This window comes from Malus sylvestris, chromosome 12, assembly GCF_916048215.2.
Source record: "Malus sylvestris chromosome 12, drMalSylv7.2, whole genome shotgun sequence".
In the NCBI taxonomy this organism is placed as follows: domain Eukaryota; kingdom Viridiplantae; phylum Streptophyta; class Magnoliopsida; order Rosales; family Rosaceae; genus Malus; species Malus sylvestris.
Genome location: NC_062271.1, coordinates 4,219,422 through 4,241,098, shown reverse-complemented (window position 1 = coordinate 4,241,098; position 21,677 = coordinate 4,219,422). Strand labels below are relative to the sequence as shown.

General features: G+C 37.1%; 2 protein-coding genes across 2 annotated transcripts; one reads left to right on the top strand and one right to left on the bottom strand.

Moving 5' to 3' along the window:
• Nucleotides 1-3,689: 3,689 nt before the first annotated feature.
• Nucleotides 3,690-4,829, bottom strand: LOC126593633 (uncharacterized). Its single transcript, XM_050259728.1, has one exon. The coding sequence runs from the start codon at nt 4,827-4,829 to the stop codon at nt 3,690-3,692; it is 1,140 nt and encodes a 379-aa protein (XP_050115685.1).
• Nucleotides 4,830-8,988: 4,159 nt separating this feature from the next.
• On the top strand, nt 8,989-10,088 carry LOC126593148 (dof zinc finger protein DOF3.5-like). Its single transcript, XM_050259058.1, has one exon. It carries the CDS (start codon nt 9,082-9,084, stop codon nt 10,033-10,035), a length of 954 nt encoding a protein of 317 aa, XP_050115015.1. The 5' UTR covers nt 8,989-9,081; the 3' UTR covers nt 10,036-10,088.
• The last annotated feature ends 11,589 nt before the right edge of the window (nt 10,089-21,677 follow it).

Sequence of the window (21,677 nt, the reverse complement as noted above, 5' to 3'; positions counted from 1 at the left end):
TACATTTTTTTACACTTCTACAATAATTATTATTAATTTTATTAATTTTTCCCTCAAATAAAAAACATTATTCATGAGGGTTTGGAGGATTTTAAAAATCTAAACGATAATGTAAGTGTAACAATTATCTACTCGTGGAGGAATAATGATGAATCACGAGTGTTTATATATTTTTTCACATTTTTCATACTTGTATGTATGTCTTCTTAGTTCTTGCCTATACAAATACTATACTAGTTTATTTTAATTTTGGACAACAACATATTAAGTACAATTTAACCTAGTAATGATAATAAGGAACTCTCATAATAAAAATAAATAATGACTAAAACGTTTTTTTTAACTTATATAGAATAATAATACAAAACTATATATTTAATATAGAATATATTGTATATATTAATATGGCTATTGTATTTTATAATAAATCTTTTAGTAATTAAACTTTAAAATTATCAAAATATTTTTTTTTCTTAACGGGTCAAAACAGGTTACCCACGTGTATACCCATTAAGAACCTGTTATTAACGGGTCACCCGATAATAACCTGATTAGTTATCGTGTTGACCCGAAACCCGTTATTTTCGTGTTATGTCAAAAACTGCCGGGTCTAGTCGGCGTGTCCCATCCCACCCACCGATGCAATTCTTCGTGATTCCGAGCCTAATTTCTTCAGATTTGGGGTGGAAATGATAAGGAGAGGGTCGCAGGGTACTTCCCAGATGGTGGTTTAGCTTAAATGAATTTGGCCTGCGGAACCCACGGATTCCATTTATTTCAACTGGGTTGGGTCACAAAACGGGTTAAGGAGGTGACCTAGTTTCTTCCCCCTCATTCTCTCTTCCCTCCTTTCCCTCCTTTCCCTCCTTTCCCTCCTTTCTTTTTTCTCCTATAGGTTCCTTCCTTCCTCTCTCCGCTCCCATTCGGCCAACCTCTCTCTCTCTCCCCCACCCGGTTAGGTAGCTCTGCCCCTTCCTCCTTTTTTTCTTTTCTTTTTCCCACAACCTCTCTACTAATATTAAACTAATAATATAATAACAAATAATTTTAAAATAATAATATAATAATTATGAGAAATATATAAAATAATAGATAGTAATCTTTACAAAAGTGCTTTTCGGATTTGTAGTTCCGTAAAACCCCTATCGTAACTTCGGTTTCGATTCAGATTACGCTTACATGATCGTCATGTCAAGAACTTCGAGAGTACGGTGAAATAATAAATCGTATGCGTCACGAAAGGTGGTCAACGAAAGTCAACAATCTAGCCTCTAGGGCATTTTCATCAATTCACTCATTTAAAAATTAATAAAATCGTAAAGTTAGGGACATGTTGTTACAGCGTGCATGCAGTATCTTACTATCTTTTTGTCAATTTTAGGGTTTTTGTCACAAATGGTCCCTGAATATACAAAATCAATCAATGTCGTCCCTAACATTCACTACCGTACATCAATTTGGACCTTTAGTTGAGATTCCGTCAACTATTTCGTTATTATGTATGTGGGACCCATAAATATAATAAAATGGTGACACATGGATCACACAAAATAAGGGTTTTTATCGCAAATGGTCCCTAACATTGATCAAACTCCTCATTTTGGCCCTGAGTTTCAAAAATTGATAAATTTGGTCCCTGACTTTCAGTGGCGAAGCTACATAGGGGCAGTCGCCCCTTCACTCACCGAAAAACAAGCCTAGGAACGAGTCTTAAGCCCCTCTAGTTCGGCCGGAAACTGGAAAACATGGTGGCTGTTTCTATTTGTTCATACTACTGCGCTGCTTACTGTGCGCAAGGCTTTTGTTTTTTTAAAGTAAAACGGCATCGTTTTACTTGCTATTTGAATAATGTATATGATTATTCATATTGATTAATTGAATTGAATTTTTGTTTATTGAATAATTTGTATGATTTTTGGTATTGATTAATTGAATTGTTAGTTTAATTAGTTATTAGTCATATTGGTATAGTCTACTCTAGGATTAAGAGTCTAATAATTTTTTTTTCCATTATACAGTTACGTAATAAAACGATACTATAAGATCTTGGACATAGACGTCGAATGCTTGATTATCCACCAAATTATTATGAAGCAAATCGTAAACACTATCTCTAAAATACCCTTGCCAACCTAAATCCCACATCATGCCAAGGAAAGTTAGCGATAATTGATGTTTTATCCCTCATTGGTTTGTCATTTTTTAACCTTGCACTCCTTTAAGTTCACATTTCTCCTCGACAATTCCTAGCTTCGCCACTACTGACGTTCATTACCGCACATCAATTTAGTCATTTTGTTAAAATATCGTGATTACTTTTTGTTAGTGTGCTGATGTAGTCCCGGTAGTCCAATCATATGACGCCACGTGGATTAACTATAAGAAACTATTCTTTTAAGAGTGAACCAACTTACGAGTATTCCGCGTTGGCATTTCTCTCGTATCCCACAACCCCAATTGGATAAAAAATTCAATCTAAATTCGATAAAATCGAATCCAAATTCAATTCAAATTTGATAGCATTATAACCAACTAGAGGGAATGAGGAGTGGGTTTAGGGAGGCCAAGTGCTTTACCAGTGCCATGGTACCTTATTTTTGATTCTTAGCACACCAAGATGAAGATGATGATGTCTTTTTATTCTTTTAGTTTTTGCTTTTGGTTTCTTATTTTACTTTTAGTTTTAAATTTATCGATTTTTGAAACTCATGGACCAAAATGAGGAGTTTGATCAATGTCAGGGATCATTTGTGATAAAAAAATCCTTATTTTGTGTAATCCATGTGTCACAATTTTATTGGATTTGTGGGTCCCACAAACAAACTAATAGAATAATTGATGGAATCTCAACCGAAAGTCCAAATTGATGTGCGGTAGTGAATGTTAGGGATGACATTAGTTGGTTTTGAAAATAAGGGACCAAAATGATGAGTTTGATCAATCTCAGGGACCATTTATGATAAAAACCCGTTAATTTTATAACTGAGAAAAATTGTTCGTTCACAAGATGGACGATGCTTGTGGGGCTGCTGTAGGTTGTTTAGAAGTTTTTTCGAGTTCTATAATGTGACAGTATAATCAATAGCGGAGCCAGGAATTATTTGGTGGGTGGGCTAAACTAAAATTATTACTAGGAGATCAAATGGTTAAATTTTTTTGTTACTTACATAAAGTTACACAATGACAAACTTGAAAGCAATAATTTAAAGTAAGAAATTTAGAATAAAGCAAGTTTCAACTAGATTTAACAAAGAAAACATTTGAAGTTGCAACTTATAGTAGAAAGAAACATACATCATCAATCTTGTCATAACAACTTAACAAATGAAAGAAAAAGTACCTATTCAAGTTGTGCCCTTCGATCCTTAATGGAATTGAAATCCTTGGTTATTTCTTCTGAATCAATCTTTTCAGCAAGCTCTTTTTCAATGTACACAACCATTGAATTTGCTAGAAATTCACTTTCCATCTTGTTGCGACGTCTTGTTTTAATAAGATTCATTGCTGAAAAAGCTCGTTCAGTAGTTGCTGTAGAAACGGGAAGAGTTAATACAAGTCGAATTAACCTATCAATCAAATAGTACCTTTCAGACCTCTTTGTTTCAACAAATCCCCGACATAATTCCGAAGTAGTAGACATTTTTTGAAAGACAGGATGATGCGGTACGTCTGATTCATAGATTTTCAACTCACATCTCAACGTATGTAGCTCTTTTTTCTGTGAAATCCATAGAATAAAATTTCTCTGCAAGCTTGCAAATGTGATCAATGTTGAACGCCTTAAAAGCTTCTCTTGGTTCTAAAGCTGAACTGAGAATAAGAAGTTCCATTGCCTCCTCACTAAACCTGCTATTTAGCTCTGCCAACTGAAAATCTATTGCATTATTGAAGATATCAATGTGATAATGATGCTCAAATGTAATATGATCTGTTTGCTGACAAGAACGGCCAGTTCCTACTTTGTATTGAGCATTCATATCGAGCATATCAATGTCATGTTTTTTGCAGAATAAACTCACTTTATCAATAAAGGTAGCCCAACCATCCAATCGCAACTTCTGGAGGACATCTTTTGTAATAGTGACTAGATTCATAGCATTCAGAATGTCTTGTGACTTATTTTGCAGTTCACGACAAAGGATATCAATGATTCCCATGATCTCCTGCAATAGATGCACGATGAAAGTAAATTCAAAAGATCTGATTGCATTATAAGCACCAGTAGCTTCCCCACGCAAAGAGTTTGTAGCAGATCTATCATTCTTTATGTTCTCAAGTACTGTACAAGACGCGTCGTACATATGTATCAAGTCACACACTGAATCATAATGAGAACCCCAACGAGTAGCTCCAGGTCGATGTATAGTACCGATTTGATTAGCTCTTCTTCCCGTCTCAAGTTCACCAGCACCCACTAACTCTTCAATGTTCACTGTGTGTGCAACCTGCAGCTGAGTATGACGCTTTGGAGAAGTAGTAATAACATTTACAATTGAACCTAATTTTGAAAAGAATAACCAGATAACAGCTACTTCTTTTGATGCTGCAACTAATGCCAATTGCAGTTGATGAGCAAAACAATGCACGTAATAAGCAGATGAACACTCTTTAATAAATAAAGATTGTAGCCCATTCCACTGACCTCGCATATTACTCGCACCATCGTAGCCTTGACCTCGTAACTTGTTTATAGGCAACTCATGGAAAGCAAAGACTTTTTTTATCTCCCTGTGAAGTGTTGTTGCAGTAGTGTCTTCAACCCACACAATATCTAAAAACCGTTCTCGTAGAAAACCATCATTATAAACAAATCTTAAAATAATGGCCATTTGCTCTTTATGAGCAATATCATGTGCTTCATCAACAAGAATACAAAAAACACCATCCCCAACTTCTTCACGAATTTTTCTTCATACTATGTTGGCGAGAATGTTCAAAACCTCCTTTTGGATCATGGGTGAGAAATATTTGGCATTTTTTGGTGCATTTTCTAAAACAATTGCAGCCACCTTATCATTAAACTTGGCTGTATGCTTTACCAATTCAATAAAATTCCCACGATTTTTCGAACCCATTGATTCATCATATCCTCTAAAAGGACATGATTGAAATGTAAGCCATCAAACACACTCAATTGTAGCCTTGAGTTGCAACCGATTCTTCAAAATTTCTTCTTTTGATTGTCGATTAATAACCTTGTCAACATGCTGAGATGGATTCATCAATTCCTCCACACGTGAAACACAAGTATTATGTAATGAAGATGGACCTCCAATATGAGAAAGAAATATACAATTCTTTCCATTGTTAACTCTTTTCCAATTGTTAAACCCATCAACAGTTAGTGTCGGACAACTTGCTGGACTAGTCCCAAAAAGAAAGCATGGGAAACAATATACTCTATCTGTTGTCGGAGAATATTCTAACCATGGAAATTGTGAAAACCAAGAATACTGAAATCGACGATATTGTGATCCAAACCGAGACCTAGGATACTCAAGAAATTTCTGTTGGTAAGGCCCAACTTTGATATAAGCACGTCAAACTTCATCTTGTTGATTAATAGGATGCTCATGTATTTGAATCCGTTTCCCCGGGTCTCGTTCCAATTCCAAAGAAGCATCATCAAAAACTTTTTCTTGAGGTTCAATTATATTAGATGTTTGGTGAGAATCATGAGGCTGCTCAGTTGATATTGGTGCGTTATCATTAGATGCAGAAGGTATATCACTCTCTAATTTATCACCATCATCTCTTTTTTTGAAAAATGAATCAATAGTTCTTAATCTCTTCATTGAAGGTTAACCTAACAAATTGAACAACAATAATGCAAGTTTATATAATAAATTATATTTCTAAGAAATCTATTAGACTATCTGAAAAAAAAAAATTAAACTTGAAATCGAAATTTTAAAGTACGAATTCTTAAAATTAAAGCAATAAACAAATAAAATCATCAAGACATAAGAATAAAGTGGTTAAAAACTTACCTGATAAGAAAAATCAATCAGTTTTCTCACTTGTAATGTATGCTTGGTTTCTGTGATTCTGTTTCTGTGAATTGCAGTGTAGAGACGACACAGATGAGACGAAAGCTTTTCTGAAAGTGACAGAAACCCAAAAAGTCGAAATATAATAATAAATTAGTACAACTCCTAGGAAACCTAAAATAATAAAATAATAAATGTACTTTTTAAAACCGGATGGCTATCCTAGAAAACCTAATCTAATCACTATACTACTCCCTAGGACCCTAGAAACTAATCAAATAAAATGACTTAATGGGACGTGTGTGTCAGGGTGTGTATGCAATTTGAAATTTAATAATAATAAATTTTGATATTGATTAAAGTAAATAATTTATTTAATATTGATTAACTCTTACTTTTTTTAAAAGTAGTCATTTTGTTCAGAACTTTTACTTATTGGGTGGGCTTTAACAATTAAAAATAATAAAATAATCTAAATTATCAGTATTTTTAACTTTAAACAACTAAAACTCTCCCTATGCTAGAGCCCACCCTAGCCTTGTTAGTGGCTTCGCCGTTGAGTATAATGTCTCGTGTATAAGAAATGAGCTTGGGTGCCGATTCAAAACCAGATTTTGCGGAATTGTAGTTTTCTTCCTGTATGGTCCCTGTTAGGGTTTAGGAAATATTGATATTTGTGGAAATATCGACATAGATATTCATGGAAATATTGATATCGATGCAAACTTTGGGAAGTTTTTAAAGAACAGAAAATGACTATGAAACTATAAGGACACGAAATTGATTAAATATTCATCAATTAAACATACAATTTTCATAAACTTTGACATATCAAATGAATACATTGCATGTGAGTGTGTTCTTGAGATTGTAACACACTAATATGCAAAAACTTCTTAATTTTCAGAAGCATTCATGATTAGGTTCTTTAATATTTCGACGACACGGTAATTTTTTTGACCTCCAGAAATGTTAGTGGTTTAAAAAATCTATAATTTCATGAAAATGTCAATATATCAATGAACGTTCATGAAAGTATCAATATCGTTGTAGTTAATATTATTTAGGAATGTGATCGTATAAATCTAAAAATAGATTATGATAGGATTTTGGAGATCTAATTCTTTTATGACTTGCATTACTTGTTAAAGCCCACTTGATTAGTATACATAAGGCATAAGGCCACAAACGAGCGTATGCAATTCACAACCTTACTATAAATAAAGGCATAAGGTCATAAGAGAGCGTGTACAATTCACAACCACCAAGCTCTCTCTTTCTCTCTCTTTCTCTCTCTTGCCGTCCCTCTTTTACCCTCACTCAACAAATTTTCCTTCAACAGTATATCAACGAATGTTTTCATCCGTCGCCCTTCTACTGATGTGTTTCTTAAAGCTTAGTATGAGCTTTTGCTCATCTGCGCATGAAAGGACGAAAGAGAACGGCTAAGATTTATGAAAAAACATGTGTGAAGAAGAATTTCCAAGCTTAGTATTGGTTTCCTTCCCAAAAGACATAAAATTCACGAGCTTACGGATCCAAGAAGCCCATGATCCAAGAGATCCTCCATAAAGTATAACTGTATATGCGTAGCTGAGCACCGACCCAAGGGACATTCCCACTTTAAGAAATTCTAGGCTCAAGAGCTCCCACATGATCTAGCTTTGCAGTACTTTTACTTGTTCTTGGTGTAATGTGTTTAATACCAAAAGATGAGGACTAGCGAACAATTTGTGTTTAGGTTTATATGGTTGAGAACAGATCGATGCCATTGATAGGCATACTAATTAAAGTACAATATGGATTGGTTTTACACTCATTCCCGATCAAAGGTAGGTAGTTAACCAAACTAAATTAGTGCTCACAATTTTTATGCTAGCGACAGTCTACACTGTATTAATCTAAATTATAGAGAGATGACTCAACTTGAATGCAAAGGGAACCATATTACTTTAACCTGTAAGGATGTGAAGGTTAAAGAGTCTCACATCGATGAAAGGAAAAACCTTGCAAATGCTTATAAGAGGTTGGGCTATTCTAGAACCCCAACTTTCTTCATGATATCAAAGTAGGTTGGCCACACGTGCGTCACCTGATTAGTGTGTCTATATGCTAAGCTTGAAAATTCAATAAACGTGAGACGGCGTGTTGAGAGTCTCAATTTCATGTCAGGAAAAGGAGGATTCTCAATCAGTAATAAATTGGAGTGATTAGTTTTAATTAAACATAAATCATAAAGAAAGCTGCCTGCTCCTCAAAGGGACCTGAAATTACCCTTTTCGAGGGTTTTGCTTCCTTCAACTCCCTCACGACTGTGCATGATCATGGCATCATTATCCTTGTGCTACGTGTGGCAAACACCGACACCCGCTATCAGCCTACGGGGACGTGACACACGCACAACCCTAACTCCCTTTGCGGCCTCAACGCCACCGAAACCTCCTGTGCACGGGTGCATACACACAGTCAACATTTCTATACAACAAACTTCACTCTTACATAATACTAATGGCATTAGAGTATTTTAACTCAAAATTTTGAAACTTTCTATTGCCTATTTGGTTCATTGACGATGATCACTTTTTATTTTATTGAAAAGATTCTGAGTTCAAATCTCATAAATATTGAAAATGAAGATTAATTGTAAGTTCTTACGTACATGTATGAGATAAAATCTCAACACATATCCTCAAACTTGGCATGAATTAAGCCAAATAATTACACAATACAAATTAGGCTTATTCTGATACTCCGATAGAACTAAAAACGTACCTTTGAACCAAAATCAATTAGCAATCGTTGAAGACCATAATTATATATTGAAAAATCAGAGTTTACATTATCAATGTGAGAAAATCTCTCAACACACTACATACTAGTGTGCAATGTGCACGGGGTTGTGTACTCTACACTACTTCTTTCTTAATTATAATTATTTTACCCCATATAAGCGTATAGACTGTACTATTTCATTTACATGCAACCCAACTCAGCCTTCTCTCTCTCTCTCTCTCTCTCTCTCTCCAACTCTGAAAGGATGAGGGAGTGTTGGAAATTTTGATGAAGCCTAAGAAGAATTGGGTCATTGGTGATGGAGAGAGCAGGATGGAAACCAAACGATGATCATCATCACATATCTCCCAATTGTCCCCGGTGTGGTTGTTCCAACACCAAATTTTGTTACTACAACAACTATAGTTTAACTCAGCCAAGGTACTTTTGCAAGGGGTGTAGGAGGTACTGGACCAAAGGAGGGTCCCTCAGGAACGTCCCCGTCGGAGGTGGCTGCCGCAGGAATAGAAGAGGGTCCAAGTCTTTAAGGCTATCCGCCACCTACACCACCAGCACTACAGAAGGTCACGCGCATCACAACACAAATAAGAGTAGGGCCAGTACTTATGAGGGTGCTCATAATTCCTATGGCACCAACGTGTTGGGTGATTCCACAAGTCCCTCAGTGACTCAAGATGGGTCACATATTGATCTTGCTCTTGTTTATGCAAATTTCTTGAAGCAGAAGCCCGATAATTCAGATAGTACTACCGGATCTGATCATCAACTACCAGAATTGCCAAGCGAATTCGACCCGGCAGCTTTAGATTTTTCAAGCATGGCATTAAACATGAACAATGCAAGCTCAGACAATACTAGTACTCAGGTAATGGATGATCATTATCATCAAAATGGTCTTGTTGGGTCGCTTGGATGTCACACTCTATCTCATGATCACTTGTCCACTGAAAATTGTAGCACCAATGACCGTATGTACTTTGGTGAATTAGACCCATTAATTCATCATCCAGAGAAGCATCATCATCAACACACAAGTGAAGTAGTACAATATGCAAGCGATTTTGGGTTGCCCCCATTGCCAGGCCAAGAGGCATTGTGGTCTACTACTTCTCAAATGATGGATTGTGGTAGTCATACAATGCAAGCTGGTACATCGCTACTAGGACATGAACTTCATAATCCAAACTCGTTAATGGGTAGTTGGAGCCCGTTTGATTTGCCATGTAACGAAACTTTCTCGAGGAGTACATGATGAGAGAAGAAATGTTGTTCATTGTTTTCATTTTGTTTTAATATACTATGAATATGATTAATTATGTATATAATAGATTGAAAATTAAGAATCACACCATGAATAATCCATAAATATAAATATGATCCTTTTACTTCAGTTTTGTGGTAGTATGTACTAATTATATTCAAGAAAAATTAGCTGATATTCGAATTTTAAAACTCCGCTGAAATAAAATAACGACAACATATTACCAAACTCTGAAAAAATGATCATTTCATCTATTGAGATATGCATTTTCATCATTTCAACCAATTTCCCTTCATTTAATTAAAATCCAATCAACAATTTCAATTTCCATTTTAGTGAGTGAGGCACATATGTAATGCAGATTATTCAACTAATCTAACGAAAGGTATTTCTCAATGTTATCTTTATCAGTTTAAGAGAGGATTATTACTTTGTAGCTAGCTAGAATTTCTTAGTTACTCTAGGATATCTTTTCTAAATTCATGCATTGCGCAAATGAAGCTCCTGTATAGAAGTTTCTTTAATTTGTAAGTTAGTAGACCTTTCTATTATTTGGAAGCTCCCACAGAAGCTTCTGTGGCTTAATTGTTGTTCCCCTACTCACTAAAGTTCAACTACTCGATCAATTTCCGACGAGGAAAATTATTAGGGCCAAAGCCCTACTATAATGAAAATTATTACTTGGTCAAACTGCATGTAGGATTGTAGGTTGACATGTTCCAAGTGGTGTCTCTGCCTCTTTTGAAGGGAAAAGTAGTCACTCTTGTGCCGTTTATAACCGTCATTGGAATTAAAAAGGAAAAATACATACGAAACTTTCAAATTTATTGAAAGCATGTTCTGGGTAGCCATGAAACCCCATGCAGCTAGCATGCGCAAGTTTGAAAATTTCAGAGGATTGACAATTGAAATGAGTCCGTAATAATCTCATATATATTGATGTGTGTACTAGTGGTTTACTAGGGGAGGTTGCCAAGGTTAGTTAAATATTTTTGAGGATTACATGAAATTTAGTGCAGCGCATGATCCCAGAAGCTCCCATGATCCAAGAATTTAATTAACTGACTTCCACAACCTTCTTCCAGCCGACAAAAATCTAGTTTACAGTGCCTGCAAAGTTTGATCAAATCATTTATTGACTTGTAATATGAAGATTAGTGCTCCCCAAATCTATCTTGCAACATTATGAAATCGCCAATGAGAAGTACACGTTCAAATATGATTTTACTTCATTGATAATGTCAACGGTAATAAAAAACTGCTTAAGAGCTAATATGAGATTTCCAGAATACTCTAATTTAAGGGGGTGTCTTGGATATATAGTTTGATGAATTTTCATAAGGTTATGAATACATGGATTTTAAAGGAGTTTACTTGACTTTCATGGAATCCATGTGGATTTTGATTGAATTATACATGACTTTTATAGAGTTTGTGAGACTTTTATCATAAATTTTAATAAAGTTATGTGAATTGTCATGGACTTTTTATTAATCAATTTATTAATAAAGTATTGTTATTTTTAATTTTTTCACATTATTTGAAATGATTATTATGATCATGACAAAGTGGTCGTATAAGGTGGTGGATGTGCCCATGTGGTATTTTTGGCAATATGATGGTAGTAATGGTGGCGTATTTGGTGGCAACGTTAATAGTATGGGTGAAAATAGTGGTGGCAGTGTGGTGTTGGAGTGGGGCGGTAGTGATGTTGTGGTGATGATGGTGGTAGAGGTGGCAGCCATAATGAATGTGGTGTCAGTGATAGTCATGCTGGTGGTAATGACGACAATAAAAAAGTGGTCATCGGAGGTTGTGGTATGGTGGTGATGATCATGACAAGATGGTGAAAATGGTACCATGGTGACGGTCATAGGAAGGTGGTAGTAGTTAAGGTAGTGTGGGGCGGGTGGGTGTGGCAGGGAGAGGGAGTGGGTGGGAGTGGTAGTGGCGATGACAGTGGTGATGGGGGTGGTGATGATGCCCATGGCAATGATGGTGGTGACGACGATGATGACCATGGTAGTGGTGGGCTAAAGAGATGGTGTTTGGGCCATAAATGAAATAAGGCATACTATAGTACTTATTTATTTTTATTTAGGCAAAGTCACACAACTCCGGCCCACTAACTTTGACGCCTAAACTTGGGGCTCAGACGACAAATTCATTTCACTCTAACCTGTGCAAGGGCTCGGACAGGTTCTTATCCGAAGTGCATCTGCCACATAGGCGACCAAAGCCTAGGAATATCTCGCCCCCGTAAATGCCTATGCATGCGTAATCCAACACACTGATTTCATTACCGTGATCGTGCTAACCGTCTCAAGACACAGTTGAAGGCCACCTACCCAAAATAATAGTCATTGTTAATGCTAAATGCGCAATCTACCCTTACTTTAGCTAAATGATATTATCGAGGTTGCGCCTTCTCCCTCCCTATAAATAAAGCCTGAGGTCTTCAAGGTCGAGACCTTCATCAAGTTCAATCTCTACGATTAAACAAAAACTTTGAGTAATTATTCAATTAACCCAACTGCTTTTCAGCACAAACCCAATTGCTCTTTAGCAAAAACTCTCTTAGCTATTCAGCTACAATCTCAAAGCTTTTCTTCAAAGCAAATACTGCTTATGATCCCTAAGATATAAAACTTTCACAACTCTGCCACCTCGTGGTATGATTTAGTTGATGTACAATTCCAACCACCCTGATTTCCTCTATGAGAAACATGTTTTGTACTAAGTCCAATCAAACACCAATCATCTCAATAGACTCCTCTAGCATTATCTTTCCCTTCATGGACTGAATCTTACTAGATTTTTACTGATTTCTTTACATTTTCAGTCAATTACATTTAATCATGTAGCTTAGCCCATCGGCCTAGAATTTACTTTTGTGAAACGTTTGTAATCTTGATTACATTTTGTTTCTCGTTTTAATTTATACTTTACTTCCATTTAATTTTTAGGCAAGCATACACGAAGCTACACTAAACTTTAAGTTCACATTTGCTCAATGAACAAAAAAGAACTCAATTGAACCAGTGTCCCACTCGGTGCACAATCATTGGTTAAAAAGTCAGATTAACGCGCAACTTCCACACACAATCAAACACAAACTTTATTTGTTGGCAACCTTCAACAGTGGCACGCCTTTTTCCCTCGAGCCACCTCGTGGCACTGAGACCAAAAGCAACACTCAGGGCAAATATGCGTTGAACCCAGTCCAGACTTCGTTTGAATTTTGACACCAACAAATGATCATGGTAAGGTGGTGGTGGCGACATGGTGGTGAAAGGGTAGTCATTGCATATGGTGAGTGGTGGAGTATATTATCAAAAAAGAAATAAAAAATGAAATCCATTAAAATCTTAGGGGTAGAGGTTATGTTTGATATGCAATAAACTTACTATAAAAGAACTCAACGTTCATCAAAGTCCACGACTTTTTAAAATTCTTTAAAATCAATGAAACTTTGAATACACATATTTTTTTATAGACTCGCAAAAAGTCATAATTGAATACCATAAGATTTTTTGACTTTTTAGAAGACATAAAAATCCTTTTCAATACAGTGTGTCTTTTATTTACTCCTCCAAAGTCCGTATTTCCTAGATTTCAAAATCAAGTAAAGTACATCAAATTCCATATACAATACATTCCCCCACCACCTTAGTCATTAATAGGATTCCTTGTTCTACAAGTATTGTAATTAATCAGTAATTCGTAGGGCAACTAGAAGCTCTTCAATTAATAGTCTAATAACAAATTATATAGTTGGTATTCTAAAAATTTAATTATGACTCTTTATAATTAAGATTAATTTTCTTTATATATATATATATATATATTTGACAGATTAATTCATGGATAAAATAAAAAACATCACCTAGTCAAATGCATGGTACCTAGTACCAATTCTATGCCTTTTATGTTAATTAGCATGTACTAGCTAGGTTATTTATAGTTTCCTCATCCATCACGCAATCGAATAATCGATCACATAATCTTTTTGGTGAACGACGTGAAAATTAATTTGTTTAATTTCCAACTTTCCATGGATGCGATTGTAAGTTGCAAATGCTGACCTGATCATAAGTAGTGGATTGCAACTTGAAAAATTATGGAGACAGCATGCTTCTACTTGTCTAATAACATACAAATGTCGGGCGATCGAACTTGGATGATATCCTCGCGTCATGATATATGCAAAAGTCAGTTAATTAAGGCTTTACGATGTGCAAGCTGTTTTTGGCCCCTGAGAGTAGCGAGAGGCTCAAGATTTGCATGGCTTTATTGTCACATATTATTAGTTGACTATGAGTTGGTGTTAATTTAATTTAATTAATTTATTTATTTATTTTCGAGAATTGAACTTGCAACATAGTAAGTAACAAATTAAATTATTTAATCTGCACCACATAATATGCTGGGGTTATCATCTTAAATAACTATATAGATATAATTTTTCAGCAATGGAAATAAGTGATCGAGCATATATGTTACTATATATGGGCCCAGATAAAAAAAAAACTTTAAGAAGGTGATCTATGATCATATAAATTAAAAGTTTAACCGCTAATTAGTTAGTAATTTATTACAAAATTATGCATCCATGTGTAGTCCTGAGTCCCTGATGCAAATCCTTTGTGAAAACAAAAAAAAAGAAATTAAAAGTTCAACCGCTAATTAGTTAGTAATTAAAAGTTTAAAAGTTTAAACTAGATTGCTTGTTTTCAGTTTGACCAATCAGTTTTACGTTGGCATTCATCAACGGAACATGGTTTAATGTCATCGCTAAGCATGATGTCAGTAGCTAATGTGTACGCAAATGCATCATCGACGATCATCTCATTCCTATACCAAACCTCGTCACTGCATAGTGGACTGAAATCTCGTGATTCTCGAGAGGTCGGTTTGTCTCGTCTAAGACATCACCGTAATCTAGAATAACCTCATGCGTTGGAACGGATGAGTGAGCGATGGTCAGATTCAAACTAGGATCACTAGTTTGTGCCATTTTCCTCTTCTGGGGTTGTGAATCCTTTGAACCAAGGGGTCTGCCACGTTTCAGGGTCGGAGTAGATGATTGGTTAGCAGCCAATGTACGGGGTTGCGTAGAAGGTGTGGCCTCCCCACCTTCAGGGACGGTCCGACCTTCCCTAGTGGGATGGTGATGTACACAGGGTGTATCTATCCTTGCAGGTGCGTTTGCAGCGGGTATATGTGATCTTGTCACCTTAGCTAGATCATTAAAAGCATCTGGCATGCTCGGAGCAATGCTCTGGAGATTTATAATTCGTCGCACTTCAGTTTCAGACAGATAAAAGTATAGGGTTTAAATGATATCTTTATTCTTCTCTCTCAGAGGAATATATATAGTTGTATAAGAGGTCCTATAAATCAGGAAACTAGAACCCCAATTATATAGGATATCAATCACATGATTACATACTCAAACAATACATCTATAATCCCTGAAATATAGCATTGACTCACGCCAACACTCCCCCTCAAGTTGGTGCGTAGATATCTTTCAAGCCCAAATTGACAAGTGAGTCTTGAAACATCTTTGCTGCCACTGCATGGGTTGACACATCAGCTAACTATTCGTCTGACCTCACATATGAAATGTCAACCAACTTGACATCTAGCTTTTCCTTGATAAAATGCCTATCCACCTCTACATGCTTGGTACAATCATGTTGAGCGGGATTATTAGCTATCTCCTTAGCCGCTTGATTATCACAATACAACAACATAGGTCCCTGTGGCTTGACTCCTATCTCTGTAAGAAGAATCCTCAGCCATAATAACTCACAAATCCCATGTGCCATACCACGGTATTCGGCCTCTGCTGTTGACCTAGCAACCACATTCTGTTTCTTACTTCTCCAAGTCATAAGATTTCCTCCAACAAATGTAAAGTACCCTAATGTAGAACATCTCTCAGTAATATTTCTAGCCCAATCAGCATCAGTGGACCCTTTGACCTCCAAATGCCCATGTTTCTTGAAAATCAATCCCTTTCCAGGTGCACCTTTCAAATAACTTAATATTCACATTACTGCAGCCATGTCATCTTTACTAGGAGAGTGCATAAATTGACTTACTACATTAACAACATATGCAATAGCTGGTCTCATGAGAGACAAGTAAATCAACCTTTCTACTAGCCTTTGGTATCTTTCTTTATTTGCTGGGACTTGGTCCGGGTATATCGCCAAATGATGATTTTGAACTATAGGTGTTTTTGCTGGTTTACATGCCAACATCCCTGTCTCAGACAAAAGATCTAGAACATATTTCCGCTGAGATAAGTAAATACCATCACATCAACGAGCAACTTCAATTCCCAAGAAGTACTTCAAACCACCTAGATCTTTCATCTCAAACTCTGAACAGAGATACTCTTGTAATTCCTTCATCTCCTTTATGTCATCACCTGTAACCACCATATCATCCACGTAGATTATTAACAAGGTGACCGTACTCCCCTTGCGTTTAATAAACAATGTATGACCTGCATTCCCTTGTTGGTAGCCATATTTCTTCATTACATCAGTGAATCTTCCAAACCACGCCCTAGGTGATTGTTTAAGTCCATATAGAGCCTTTCGAAGTCTACACACTTTGCCAGCTCCATTTGGCACTTCGTACCCAGGTGGAAAATCCATGTACACTTCTTTTTCCAAGGCTCCATACAAGAAAGCATTTTTCACATCAAACTGTTTCAAAGGCCAATCAAAGTTAGCGGCCAAGGACAACAAAACACGAATTGTATTCATTTTTGCAACAGGAGCAAAAGTTTCTTGATAATCAACCCCCAACGTTTGTGTGTACCCTTTAGCTACCAATCTTGCCTTGTATCTGTCTATGGTTCCATCTACTTTGTGTTTGATGGTGACCACCCATTTACATCCCATTGGTCTCTTCCCTTGTGGTAGTGACACCACATTCCATGTTCTATTCTTTTGCAAAGCTTCCATTTTTACCTTCATAGCTTATATCCATCGAGGGTCTCACAGGGCCTCTTCCACTTTTGTTGGTATCTTAATTGTGTCTATTTTATTCACCAAGGCTTGGTACTTGGGTGATAGTCGATGAATAGACATGTATTGTGCAATTGCATATCTTACTTTTCCATTTGGAGAAAACCTGTCAGGTGGTTTCCCATGATTTTCTCTAGGGGGTAACACATATGTAGCCAAGTTATGAGTCTCATTAGATTGAGATGAACGTACCTCAAGGATATCATCGGGGACATGGGCATGTGCAAGTGGAGGATGAGGGTTATTATCTAATGTGATTGTTTCAGGCCCACCAGTCTCGTCAATGGGTTGCTCCTGCCATGATTTGTCACTAGGCTGATCCTGCCTTGATTGCCACTACAATCAGTGGGTTGCTGCTTATCAATAGCCTGCTATAATCGTGGTCTAACAATGGGCTGCTGCTTGTTAGTGGCTTGCTGTTGCCTATTTTCCCCCAGCAACAATTTCATTTGGCCCGTCTATCTCAAGCTTGGTCAGCTCGACATTAGTGGGTTACTGCTCATTTGTCGTTGCATCCCGTAAGTCCCCAAATTCCATATCTTTTTCTGTACCTAAATTCGGTTCACTTCCACTGTCTTGCCAATTAGGGATGACATCAAACCAACTATAATCTTCACTTGTATTCATCTCCCCCTGAAGAGTAAATGAGGTTTGATCGGTGAAATTTTTTTAATTCTCAGAAAATGTGACATCCATAGTGACATTTAGATGCCGAGTTGGTGGGTGATAGCATCGGTATCATTTTTGTTGGGCATTAAATCCCAAAAATACACAACGAACGGCACAAGGATCCAATTTACTACGTTGGTTTTTGTGAAGATGCACATAAACCACACATCCAATTATGTGTGGTGATAACTGAAGTGAGGACGGTAAAGTAACATAGTCCGCAAAGGCTTCCATCAGGGTGCGAAAATTACGAACTCGGGAGGGCATTCGGTTCATGAGATAAACTGTATAGGTAACGACATCTGCCCAATAAAAGTGGGGTGCGTGAACGCTAATAAGAAGGGCGCGAGTGGTTTCCAATATATGGCGATTCTTGCGCTCAGCCACACCATTTTGTTGTGGAATTTGAGGACAAGTAGTTTAATGAAGGATGCTGTGTTCTTGAAAAAACTGAGAAAGTTCAGAATTAAGGTATTCTCCACCATTATCAGACCTAAGAACCTTAAGCGGAAGAGAATATTGGTTTCTTATCATCTGGTAGAATTGTTGAAAAATTAGACCCACATCACTTTTATGTTTCATTGTATAAAGCCATGTCATTCTCGTACAATCATCCACAAAGGTAACGAACCAACGAGTTCCATGTTTGGTAGCTATTGGGGAAAGACCCCACACATTGGAGTGAACTAACTCAAATGGTACTGTTCTTTTACTGAAACTTAAATGATAAGAAGCACGATGACTTTTTGCAAGAATGCAATCATTACACTGAAAATCAAAGTCTGAAACGCCGCTAAATAAAGATGGAAGCAATTTTTTTCAAATAACCAAAAGAAGCATGCCTTAGTCGACGATGCCATAACCAAATTGTCTTGATCTTATTGCTATGACCACTGCAGACTTGATTTACTCTACTTGCGATCACATCATCCAGATAATATAACCCTCTCCTCTTAGTACCACGCCTAATGATCGCCCCTGTTTGGATATCCTAAAGAAGGCAAAAAATGGGAAACATTTGCACAACGCATTCTAATTGTTCGGTGACATGACCAACTGAAAGTAAATGATTTGATAATGATGGAACAAGTAGTGTGTTATGCAGAGATAGAGATGGAGTAAAAGAAACAGAACCTACTCCTGTAACAGGTGCAACATCACCGTTAGTTGTGATGACATTCTCCTTGGACGGGGGAGGTTATGCGGTGAAACAAGGCTGCATTGTAGGTCATATGGTCAGTAGCCCCAGAGTCTATTATCCAACCAGAGTCGCATGTGGTGGATGCCATTAAAGCAGTACCCATTTTACATGAATATTCAGAATCGTCAATAATTGAAATTTGTTTAATTAGGGACAATATTGGACCGATGTCTTTATCCTTGGCTGCTGCATCCTTGTTGTGCTCTAAGTCATGATCTAAAGTCGTGTTACCCCTGGGCCCAAACCAACTTGCTGCAACAACAGCTATGCCAACCCTGTTTTAAGCCAACTTGCTGCGACAACAGCTATGCTATCTTTGTCGACCATTGGAATTTTTTCAGTGAGGTAGCCATGCTTGCCAAGTTTGAAAGCATGAACCTCTATCAACTTTGACCAGCTTTTGAAGTTCAAGTCACTTAACCGAAATCCAAACAGTACGCCGCTGATGTTGGTGGACTCCATCGAACTGGACATGGGTTAGATGGTAATAAACTCTCAAGTCTTTCTATTTTCTACCATCGCACCAGGTTGATCGTGATTTGGCAAGATTAAATTTTGATGTAGCTTTGATGATTACAAAGTCACGAGGGTTTTGTTTGGTTTATGTGTTCAGATTTTAAGAACACCAGGATTTGTTTTTTTTCTTATGCAATCTTTGCAGAATGCATTGACTTGTTTTAGGGTTTGGGAAGAGACAGGTCGAAACCTGCTCTGATGCCAAGATAAAAGTATAGGGTTTAATTGATATCTTTATTCTTCTCTCTAGGAGGAATATATATAGTTGTACAAGAGGTCTTATAAATCAGGAAACTAGAACCCCAATTATATAGGATATGAATCACTTGATTACATACTCAAACAATACATCTATAATCCTTGAAATATAGCATTGACTCACGCCAACACTGGGCAGTGAATGGATCTAAATGAGACATAGTGGGGGCATACCATGATAATTTGTGGCGTTCTCCAAGAACGTTAGCATGCTTATCTCCCCCTAACGATGGGAAAACTGTCTCATCAAAGTGACAATCCGCATAACGTGCGGTAAAGAGATCTCCTGTCAAGGGTTTTAAATAGCGAACAATTGATGGCGAATCATAACCAACATAGATTCCTATTTTTCTCTGATGACCCATTTTGGTACGTAGTGGCGGTGCTATTGGCACATAAATGGCGCACCCAAACACCTGTAAATGCGAGACATCAAGTTCGTATCCAGTGACCAACTGTAACAGTGAATGTAGTTAGGTAGCGGTAGGCCTCAGGTGGACCAGTATAAATGCGTGCAATATTGCATAGCCCCAGGTAGACACTAGTAGTTTTGTTCTCATAACCAAAGTCTGAGCTATCAATTGAAGGCGCTTTATGAAAGCTTTTGCCAGGTCGTTTTGGGTGTGAACATGAGGTACAAGATGTTCCACATCAATCCCTACTGACATGCAATAATCATCAAAAGTCTAGGATGTCCCAAATGGTCATGTCAAAGCAGCAAAGTGCCTTGGAACTCAGGCATAAGGTCGGCCACATGGTGGGCTTCTATGCCGCAATGGTTGTGATGTACAACCCACTCGGGAGATGTTCCAACTTCTTGTAAATACGCTTCTGGGCATATTTATACGAAGTGATACAAAGAAATTTAGAACCATTATCTTCAGTGGTTTCAACATGATATTGATTATCTCGAATATCTCTAAAACTCAGCAACGTTCTTCCAGAGCGTGGAGAATAAAGTGACTCTTTAATGGTTAAGACGGTACCATTGGACAACATGATACGTGCCTTTCTGTATCCTTCAATCAGGTTAGATAACCTAAAAGAGTTGTCAGAGGTGCTTTCTTGGGTATAAAGTTAGCAAAATAGTGTCACGCACGCAAGATGGTGTGCGTGGTAGCACTATCAGCAAGACAACTAACTTCCCTACTAGACATACCTAGAAATAAATTGATTGAATTGGTCACATGCATAAATATAAGTCCATTCATTCAATTAAGCAATTTAAGAAATAATATCCATAAAATACAATCCATAATTCAAAACAAACCAAAACCAAACAAATTATTCCAAATACTTAGAAAAATTGTTCAAAATTAAACCATAAACCTAGAAAAATAGGGGAGAAAGGCCGGCCACTCCTAGTGGTTTGACCACTAGGGGTAAACACCCTAAAAACATGCCTAATTTATTTTTCCATAGGCGTTGACGCCTCCTGAAAATCTGATATCACCATGGATGTAGTAGCATCTTTCGGATGATCCACATGTGCAAAGTTAGACTTACGACGGGAATGATACTTGGCAATAGCCTCGTGGTTAGCTCGGCATGCGCATGACCAATGATCCTTTGATCCACATCGGTAACACATGTCCCTTTCAGTGGAAACCAGCTGAGTGGTAGCTTTTCTTTTATTCTTGAAGTTTGGGGCCATGGGTGCAAAGGGTGGACGTTTTTAGGTCATATTTCATCCCTTAGGGCCGACATTTTGTTAACCTTAGGCCCGTGGTTAGGCTTGCCACCCATTACCATGGCCACGACAATTCTTTCGTCATTTATGGCTGCTAGAATTGGTCGCATGCGCTTCAGGCGCGACGTTCGAGCTAGTCGGTCGAGCTTGATAATTCTTCATCAAAATATGGTTATGCTTTTCAACGATAAGTAGTACAGAGATCAAATTTGAAAACTTGGTGAATTTTTGTGCCCTATATTGTTATTGC

Excerpts from the sequence above, each read along its gene's own strand:
- LOC126593633 (XM_050259728.1), bottom strand. The coding sequence starts at position 4,829 with ATGGCCATTATTTTAAGATTTGTTTATAATGATGGTTTTCTACGAGAA.
- LOC126593148 (XM_050259058.1), top strand. The coding sequence starts at position 9,082 with ATGGAGAGAGCAGGATGGAAACCAAACGATGATCATCATCACATATCT.